General features: G+C 51.0%; 1 protein-coding gene across 1 annotated transcript; it reads left to right on the top strand.

Moving 5' to 3' along the window:
* Window positions 1–61: 61 nt before the first annotated feature.
* ERLIN2 (ER lipid raft associated 2) lies at window positions 62–9,824 on the top strand. Its single transcript, XM_029965004.1, has 8 exons — window positions 62–131; window positions 839–964; window positions 2,742–2,815; window positions 3,181–3,239; window positions 4,170–4,261; window positions 4,571–4,660; window positions 6,134–6,213; window positions 7,223–9,824. The coding sequence occupies exons 1-8, from the start codon at window positions 80–82 to the stop codon at window positions 7,430–7,432; spliced, it is 783 nt and encodes a 260-aa protein (XP_029820864.1). The 5' UTR covers window positions 62–79; the 3' UTR covers window positions 7,433–9,824.
* Window positions 9,825–10,232: the final 408 nt, after the last annotated feature.

The raw sequence follows: 10,232 nt of genomic DNA, 5'->3' as shown, positions 1-10,232 counted from the left end.
AGGGGATTTCTCCCCCCTCGAAGCCACTCAGCCCCCAGTGAGTGTCATCCCCCTTTCTCTCCCTTGCAGCGGGGGAGTGATGATTTATTTCGACAGGATCGAGGTGGTGAATTTCCTCATCCAGAGCGCGGGTGAGTCCCGAGTTCTGCACCCCCCAACGCGCCCTGGGGGGGTTGTCCTGCACTGAGAGGAGGTCAGGAGGTCGTGGCTGGGTTTGGTTTGGAGCCAGGCTGTACCACAGGTGTGCCCCAGGCACCTTGAGCTCCTGGGTGTCACCCCTGGCCTGGCTCTCCTGGGAATGTCGTGTGCTGGTTATTTCTTCCTTTTATTACCTGTGTTATCCCGGCCCCCCGAGCTTTGTGCAGCACCAGAAGTGATGGGTGTAACCCATGAGGTGTGCAGGGGGGCAGCCAAGGGGAATGGGGGAAGCAAAGGCTCCTCTGGAGCTCAGGAGGAACGACCCATGCGACCTTTTTCCCAAATCCTTTGATTTTTAACGTGCTGGTGGTGTGCTGGAAGTGCCTGGCTCAGCGGGAGCTGCTGGGATCTCTGTTCCATGGCACGTGCAGGACACTGTTCCCAGTGTGCAGGGGTCACACCAGGGTGTGTTTGCAGCCATGCAGGGAGGGCTGGGTGTGGTTCAAACCCTTCTGTTCACAAGGGCAGGGGATGGATATTGGTGAAGCTGTCACAAAATAAACCAACGTGCCCTGACCAGAAGGGGTGTGTGGGAAGGGTGTCCCTCGTTTCACACCTGCTCTGGGACTGGGCCCCAGGGTTTTCCCTGAGGGTGCTCAGCCTCCTTCCCCTCCTTCCCCCGGGGTGTCTCCTCTCCCAGTGTACGACATCGTGAAGAACTACACAGCTGACTATGACAAGGCTCTCATCTTCAACAAGATCCACCACGAGCTGAACCAGTTCTGCAGTGTCCACACGCTGCAGGAGGTGTACATCGAGCTGTTTGGTGAGCTGCCCCCAGCCTTTCCCGTGGGATTGCTGCTTCCAAGGGTTCTTCCACGGGCTGTTGGTGCAGAACCCCCAACTGATGAGCTTTTATCCATTAATCCCGTGTTTGCTCTGTTTGGAATCAGGGTTGTTAAGCAGCTGCCATCGTTTATCCCTGTTATCTTTTGGAGCTGAGTGCTTCAATATGTTGTAACAATAAACTCCAGCCCCAGCCCTGCCAGTAGCAGAGGGCTTTAGGGAAGGGAGTGGGAATTCTGTGGCATTCTCTGGGTGTGTAGCAGCTGTGATGGGTTGAATCAGTCACAGGATTTGCTTATCCAGATGGAAAAGCCAGTGTGTGGCTCTTTGCTGTTACAGAAAGTCTGAGCAAGCACTTCCTGGCCTGAGGGTTTGATGAGCTTTGGGTCATGCCCGTGGCTGCAGTGGCCATAAACCAGGAGCGTTGGCAGGGGCCTGCTGCCCTTCCCAGCGGGAAATCCGGCAGCACAGGGAGACACATGGCAGGAGAGGCTGAGGAAGAGTTGTGGTTTCTTGCTAGAACTAGTCCAGTGGCTGCCAGTGCTGAGTGTTTTGTTTCTGGCTCTGGACTGACAGGAAATCCAGCCTTTCAGCACTGGCAGTGCTGCCTGCGGGCACTGAGCTGCTGGGAACGCTTTGGGAGCCCAGAGGGACGGGATTTGTGCCCGAGAGAGCACGGGGTGTTTGCAGACTCCTGTTCTCTGTTCAGACTGGGCTTTCCAAGGAGCCTGGCTTCCCACTTCCTGCACAAGCTGCAAACCTGGGGCTGGGATCCCCCCAGTTCCTGCTGGGGGGGTTCCTGGCCCGTGGAGGCTCCAGATGTCGGCAGCTGCTGACGACAACTGCTTGAAATGGGCTCAAAGCACCCGGTCTGCACAAGAGGAACTTGTACAAACTCCCCTGTAGCTCTTGGTCTGGGCTGGCTGGGTCTGGCTCGGGGCTCTGCACTGGGGCACAGCCCCTCTCAGGCGGCCTCTCATCATCCTCTGCCCCCACAGCTGCCAGCAGGTGCAGGGAACTGATAACAGCTGCTTCCAAAACTCCTGGCTGGACTTCATTAGGAGCCTGAGTTCCAGATAGGAAACTGGGACCAAAGCAAACAATCCAGGAGTGTGATGTGATCCCTTCTCAAGGCTGTTACAGATTTCTTCCCCTTGCACTTCCCAGCAGGCCCCAACTGGAAGCTCTGCCCTCCTTGGAGCTTTCATCAGAGCAGGGTTTTGGGTTGTGTTTCCTTTTGAAATCCTCAGCTCTGCTGGAGTTCTGGGACTCCTTGAGCCAAAGAGACATTACTGATGATTTTTGCAGCCTGTTAAAGTAACTGATGGAGCCATTTCCCATTCTTGCCTTTCCATTTGCCTTGTGTCATGCTGGCACAGGTGCAAGCTGAAATCAGTCAGGATTTAGCTGGACCATGTTACTTCAGGATCCAGTTGGGAAGATCAGTGGGGGAGGGGGTTAGAGCACAGATTCTTTTATCAGAAAGATGCCACTTCTGGCTCAGGGAGATTCCAAACTGCAGGTTATGGGAATTGGTGCCTGCAATGTTCCTGTGGTCTGTCCCAAGTGTTGGTGCTGGTGTTGGAGATACTGGGAGAGCTGGGATCCTGCCTCAGGGTCAGCCCAGCACTTCTACATCCAATTACATTTGTAGTTTCCAGCAATAAGAAATGTGAGCCATCCCAGCTCACTCTGGGTGCTGACAGCAAACTGCCTTGGGGGTGTTTCGTTACCTTTTCTTTTTTTCTCTCCTTTAGATCAGATTGATGAAAACCTTAAACTGGCCTTGCAGCAAGACCTAACCACGATGGCCCCTGGATTAATTATACAGGTAATCAGGATTTGACTGAGATATCGAAGGTGCGGCTCCTGAGGAGGGATAAGGGCTAAATTAAAAAAAGTGCTTTACAGCACAGATTTCATTTCACTCCAGTGGGAGCAGCGTCCTTCCCATCCCCCACACAGCTGCTGGTGTTGCTCTGGGTGCTGGTTTGCCCAGGTTACCACCTCCTGTCACGTCAGGAGATCCTCCAGCCCCGTTTCTGTGTGGGTTTGGGGCCTGGTGGCAGTTTGTGCAGCTCTGTGTGGCAGAGCACACCCGCAGTGTGTGTCCCCCCCGTCCCCCACAGCCCCAGGGGCCGCTGGGCTTTTGGTTGCTGGCTGCTTGCCCGAGTTTCCCTCGCTCTCTCTCTGCAGGCAGTTCGAGTTACAAAGCCAAACATCCCTGAAACAATCCGGAGGAATTACGAGCTCATGTAAGTGCCTCGGACTCTGCACCTCTGTGATCCCACAAGGAGCCAGTGGGGCAGATCAGCAGTGCCCTTGGCCTCGTGCCACCCTCGGGGAGGGGCTGGAGCAGTGCAGTGGGGCTAGAGGGGTGCAGTGCTGAGCACTGCAGGGGCTGGCAGGTCCCTGCTGGGGGAGGAGGGGTTTCTCCAGTTGGAACCCTTGAGCACAGGAATGATTTGCCCCTGGGCTCCTTCCCCCTGGCACTGGCCTCATGTGGTGGGTGAGGGGCAGGTGGATGGATTTCACCACTAATCCTCTTGTTTGACTGGGATGGAGAAACTGTTGATTCAACAGGCTGAAGACTTGCAAAGCTTTGAAATAACTTTCTTTAATAGCACTTGACAGTGCTGATCCCTTTTCAATGCCCTGAGCCAGCTGCCTCCTCCTGCCCTTGGTCATTCAGGCATGCCTGTGTTCCCTGAGCCCGCTGCCAACAGCATGTGCAGGGCAGAATGAGACCCCTCTCATCCATTCTGCTTCCCTAGCATTTCATGTGACCTTTTGGGACTGTGGTAAGTCCTGTGTGGTATGGTCATGGTAGGAGAGTCCCAAAATCAGCCTGTGTTCTGTTGCCATAAATACAGCAGGACGTGTTGAGAGGCTTGTTCTCAATTCCAGTGTCTGTTCCCTGACTGTGAGCAGGAGCAGGGTGTTTTATTTATGATCACACTTTTCAAACTCATTAATGTGAGTAACACCAGTAAGGTGGAAAAGGATTTAGCGTGTAAGATGCACCCCTGGAAGGGTTCAGAGCACGTGTGGATGTGGCACTTGGGGACATGGTTCAGTGGTGGACATGGACATGTGCTGGAAGGAGGGGTGAACCAGCTGGGGCTGTGGGGGGAATCCCCACACCAGTGAGCTCAGGTTTTTAACTGGTTTCTCCTGCTCACCAGGGAGAGTGAGAAGACGAAGCTGCTGATTGCGGCGCAGAAGCAGAAGGTGGTGGAGAAGGAGGCAGAGACAGAGAGGAAGAAAGCTCTCATCGGTCTGTGTGGCTGGGCTGGGAGGCTGGGACACAGGGCTGGCTGTGGGGGCAGGCAGCAAAGAGACCCCAGACTCCAGGGAGGGATGCACCTTGTTCAATTTGGGGTCATCTCTGACCTGAAACTCTCCCAGAGAGACTCAGGACTTTGCACGTGGGTTCCAGCTTTGCCTTCTGAGGGCTGGAAATTCTTCCCAGTATTTATTTCCACCTGAAGTGGGTGATGATTGAGGACTTTCCCGGGCGAGGCTGCTTCTGACATTCAGAAGATGGTGTGATGACAGTGTGGGTGTGTTCCTGTTTTCATTTCAGAGGCAGAAAAGATTGCACAAGTTGCTGAAATAACTTATGGACAGAAAGTGATGGAAAAGGAAACAGAGAAGCGAATTTCAGAGATTGAAGGTGAGGGGGGCTGAGCTTCCCAGGCAGTAAATCCTGAAGCAGTTTGCCAAGGAGTTCTTGAAGTCTGTACTGACTGTGTTCTTCAATCCAGGCTGACATTCACAGGGGTGGAGTTTCTGAGCAGAGGCAGGAACAGGAACGTTTCTCTGCAGACTGTGCATCTTGAAACTCCCTCTCTCAGGTGCTCTTTCTAGGAGGTTGTGCTCTTAGGTTAAGATGTCCCCCCACCCACCTGATACAATGCTTTATCAAGGAGACTCCAGGGCATGGAAAGGGCTCTGCAATTCCAGCTCAGAGTGGCAAGGCCTTATTTTCCCTTCCATTCCTTCTAGGGAATGACAAGCTTTGCAGAAGCCACTGAGGAGCCAATGAAGAGTTTTACAGATCAGCAGCTTCTCATTAAGAAGTTCTTTGCAGAAATACAATGGGGTTTATTTCTTGTAGATGTGTGTCAGCAGGTGTCAGCCCCTCAGTTCAGGGCTGTGCTGGCAGAGGATTCCTGCCTCCCTCATTCTTCCTGGTGTCTCTGACTGGGACAGACAACTCCTCTTGGCCAAAAGAGAGGAAGTTGTGAGCCAAACCGTCCAGTTGTTTACATGATTTTTTAAGTGTAGCAGCTCTCCCTGCTAGAGGAGGTAAAAAAATGGTTTATCCAGCTGTGCAGCTCCCAAATCCAGACTGGCCTGTTGCATTTGTGTGGCTCCATGTCCTAGGAGGAATGTCAAGAGATGAGCAGGACTACACTAACCTTAGCCTGGATGTGGTGGCCTGGTATCCCATCATTGTCATGGGTAGGTGTGAAGCCAGAGGGGAAAAGGAGTGCAGTACAGAAAGGGGAAGTGTTCCTTTCCTTAAATGGCTCTGCTAGGAGTCAGGAATTTCAGTATCCCACAGGTTCAGAGCCTTTGAGCAGTTGTTGATACAGCAGAGGAAAGCTCTGCAGCAATCTGTCTGAGGGGCAGAGCCTGTAAAGGTTAAAATCCCCTGCTCTGCGTGCCAGAACCTTCATCTCCACATCCCAGACCAAATCCCATCTGGGAATCGCATCCACAGGCACAGACCTCATCTGCAGAGAGTCTGCTGGGCTGTTCCAGGCTGTTCCTGGAGTCCTGGGCAAAGGCTGTGGGTAAATCCCACGTCTGCAGGGGAACAGTTGCTGCGTTTCAGCACGAGAGTCAGTCCTGGCTCGAGAAGAAAGAGCGAGCTGGGCCCACGTGATGGGGATAATCAAACCCTGCTGTCTGTGAAATGCTTTGAGCTCTGCAGTTGAGATGCAATTTACTCACTTAATGCTCTCGTCCTGCAGCCATTTAGCTGGAAACTGAGCTCCCATTTTGTTCCCTCTTCCCCTCGCTGTATCCCGTGCAGTTCAGATGTGGCACTGGCCACTTTATCTTAAAGGTTTCCAGCTGCAAACGGTGCTAACGTGGCTGGAAATAAAAAATCTGACTCAGAGCATGTGTTTGCTTCCAGATGCTGCATTCCTTGCACGGGAGAAGGCGAGGGCTGACGCTGAGTGCTACACTGCCATGAAGGTGGCTGAGGCCAACAAGGTACTGTGGTTTCCTCTGTGGTGCCTCAGCATCAGGCTGCAGGGGAATACTCAGCACTAGAGCAGTCAGTGATTATTGTCTAAGTCAAAAAAACAAAACAAAACCATCTCCTCTCAGCAAAGTTTCCACCTGACTGAAGCATTTAGATCCTTATTTGCAAGTTCATTTTCTTCTCTGGACAGATAAATATGTCGGGATGTTTGAAACCTCTGCTCTGCCAGATGCTAAGGGGGCCTGGCTCTCTCTGTGGATGGAATATCAGTTTCAGTTGTGATGAGAAATGTGGATTATTCCAGTCTCAAGCTGGCAGGCAGTTGGAGCAGGGAGATCTCTGGGGTGACAGGCAGGGGTAGAGTAAATCACAGTTCAGGGAAAGAACAAACAGAGCTGATCTCGGACACCCTGGCAGAGCCTTGGTACTGCAAAAGAAAAAAAAAACAAACAAAAACAAAAAACCCAACCTGGAAACAGGAAAATTACATGGATACAGCTGCCAGGTGTGTTCCTGCCTACAGCAAGTTCCCAGGATGTACCAGCAGGAAGCACTTCTGTTCTGTGAGGAGGACAGAGGCCTGGGGTGGTTTTGCACAAGTTTTGCCCCAGTTGTTCCATCCTCTGTGTTATAATGTCGTTATCCTGAAAAAAAAAGTGAGCTCTGCTCACCCAAACACTCTTCCTGGAAAACAGCCAGGGATATTTTCCTTCCCAGTAGCTCACATTGCAAGGGTTGCAGTGAGGGATGTGCTCTCGGGCATCTCCATCACGTCTGGGTTGAACATTTCCCCAGCTGCTCCCATCACTTCACTTTTCAATCTGCCATTTAGTCACTGGGATTTAGAGCATTGCTGGGCCCTGCTGGCAGAGAACCTTCCCAGGGCACTCTGTTTGCCCTGTGGAGGGGCTGGGCACTCCTGGTAGGGCTGTGGAAAGGAGGTGCCTCGTGTGCTCCTGGCAGGAGTTTGCTTTTGCCCAAATCTGGGCTGTTGTGACCCGTTTTCTCTCCATGCAGCTCAAGTTGACTCCCGAGTACTTGCAGCTGATGAAGTACAAGGCAATTGCAGCCAACAGCAAGATCTATTTTGGCAAAGATATTCCCAATATGTTCATGGACTCTGCAGGGAGCCAGACCAAATCTGCAGAGGGACTGGCAGAAGGAATCCAAGATGAAGATGGGGCAGGAATCAGCGAGGACACAAAACTGCTTCATGGTGTCAACTGAAAGATTTCTATTCGTTTTATATCAAAAAACCCCCATGAACTGGGAAGTTCCTTTTTGTTTTCCCCCTTTCCCGTGCTGAAAGAGATGAATCAGACTTAATCCTTTCAATCTTTTGTATGACAATTAGACACAAGGACTTTGGTAATTATGGGGTGGGTTTTCGGGTAACTTCTAAGCAGCCAACTCTAGGTGTGTCCTGTAGCTGCACCTCCCCTGCTCTTGGTCACACACAGCCAGGAGTCTGGAGCGGCTGGATGGGAACTTAATTTGAGATTGAGGTGGTTCGTAGCAGTTGGAGGTAAAGCAATGCTGAGGTTTTGGAGGGAGGGGAATCGCTGCTACGACTTGTTTTGTTTTGTTTTTTCTTATTGGGAATTCCAAGTACTCTGTTTCAACCCCCTTTCCAAGCAAGGTGCTAGATCTGTACACTACACGTGGCTGCTCGAGGCCTGGGCAGTGGCAGGTTCTGCTGAGCTCACGTGCAGCACGAGGGACAGAAGCTCAGCTGGAATCCTGCAGGTTCCCAGTCTTTTTGGGGGGGGATCGAAGCCTTAGACCGCATGTCACGCAGGCAGTGACCCAAAGTCCTCGTTTGCTGCATCCTAACACTGTTTTTTTCCACTTGTCATGTTTTTTGTAGCAGTTGGGCTGCTGGGTGAGGGTGTGGGCACAGGGGCAGTGTCCTGGAGGGCAGAGCTGGACGTGATTTTCGGTGAAACCAGGCTGCAGGCATGGAAATTGTCACAGTCACAGTCAGAAAAACCAGGGAGGAAGGAATTTTTGTCTCAGGGACCCTGACTTTGCAGAAAGCCTTGCAGGGGAGGAGCTGCTGGAGTGACCAGACGGTCGTTAACAGCTTATTATCTGCTCTGCAAGAGCGACTGGATCTCGGTGTTTTCAGAGTCTGACTAGAAAAAGGGAATTCGGGTGAGCTGAGATGAGCAGAACTGAGCTCCTGGGGGTCTGGGTCTGAATAGACCTTGTGGAGGGAAGATTTCAAGAGTAGCCAAGGGCACAAACTGTCATCCTGAAAGGTCCCAGGGCAGAGAGAAGCAGCTCTTGTCTGAACTGCCCGAAGTTGAATTCCCCTCTTTCTCTCAGAACAGTGCTAGAATGCACCTTCCACTTCAGAGAACTGAGGAATTCCTCACATCCCAGATGCGAGGAGGGAACAGAGTTTTGTTTTTCACGTGCAAAATTCGAAGTTCAGGCCTGGAGAGAACATTTTTTTTCTCTCCCTACTCCATCTGCACTTGGCAGCAGAGCCTGGTAGTCGATTGCTGATATGATTTGAGGGCAATATCCTCATCTGAGATGATGCCAGTGCTCGTCAGAGACCAGCCTGTTGTGTTCACAGGCCCGTGCCCCAAATTCCTGCTGCCCACCACCCCTGGCCTCACCCTTCAGTGTTTAAATCTGCAGCAGTCTGTGTAACAAGGCATCACACTAACAGAGTTCTGATGGATCTCAGCTGCTGGCTCCAGGGCTTTTACAGCAGTTGTCTCTTCCCTGTTGGGAGAGTGACTCTTGATACTTGAAAATGCAAAGTAGAAGCTGAGTGTTTCTGCTGGAGAAGAGTCCCATCTTCTTTGTATTTCTTGGAAAATAGGACCTAAGGGAAGTCCCATTTCCAGACCTACATCAGACCCATAGCACTCAAACAATTGCATCCCCAGGGGGGCTGCAGTATTCCTCACTCATAACTAGGTCTGTGCAGGGAGATTATAAACAGGGAATAGCAGAAATTTAGCAATGGGAAGGTAGAACCTGATCCCTTGAGGATGAGTTTGTTTGGGATTGTTCTATGTTCATGCTTGAGGTTTCCATCAGCAACTAAAACCTCCTTTTACACAAGTATTTTTCACTAATGAAAGGACCCAACTAAGCCAAAGTGGTATTATAAAGTCATTTTTTAACGTATGACTTCACAGCAAGACAATAGCTTGGGATAAAGAGCTCTTAAGGATTCTTTTAATTAAAACCATGACTGCTAAAGTATTAATGTAATTTAGTTAAATTGTGCTAAGAGTAAAAAATCAAAAGCAAAGTTGAGTGTATCAGTCTTGACAAGCCAAAATCCGTTGTTGCATCTTCATTCACTCTTTGTAAAATGTCCTGAATTTTCCAGAGTGGATCTGTCATTCCATGTAAACCTTTATTCCCTCTGTCTCCCTCTTAAAGGGGCATTTTGTCCTGTTTCCGTGATCTTGAGGTGAAGATCTGAATTTTAAACCCACTCTCTCACAAAGGAAACAGAGGTTTGTGGCACTGCTGCTACCTGGGAATGGCTACGGGGAGCATGGGAATGCTCTTTGATCTTCTTATGTACTGAATTCAAAGCCTTTTTATTTTGGTATTTGCTATGACAATAAAATGGCCTTCGATTTTACTATCTTCAGTTTTCACACCAGGGTTTGTGGAGGAGCTTTAACGTGATGTGTGGGTGTATTTGCAGGGGGAGATTTTCCAGAGGGAACACTGAGGCTGTCGGTGCTCCGGTGGGAGTGGGGAGCTGGGGGTTGCTGGGGGTCAATGCTGGTTCTCCCTCTCCAGGGAGGAGGAGGAAAGTGGAAGAAGGGGCAGAGGTGTCCGTGTCCAAGGAATCCCACGAGTGTCTGTCAGTCCCTGCTTTGCTCATGGAGCAGCAAACGCCTCGGATTCGGTAAAGTTTGCAGAAAATCCTTGTCATGTTTTACTGGACAAAGGGCAGGAACCTTCTGGGTGTTTTTGCCCAGCTGTGTAAACACCGAATCTGCGGAGGGACAGTGGAGTTCTGCACATTAAGACAAATATTTGAGTT

This window comes from Manacus vitellinus, unplaced genomic scaffold (assembly GCF_001715985.3).
Source record: "Manacus vitellinus isolate BGI_N305 unplaced genomic scaffold, ASM171598v3 scaffold_87_pilon, whole genome shotgun sequence".
In the NCBI taxonomy this organism is placed as follows: Eukaryota; Metazoa; Chordata; class Aves; order Passeriformes; family Pipridae; genus Manacus; species Manacus vitellinus.
This window is presented reverse-complemented; position numbering and strand designations above follow the sequence as displayed.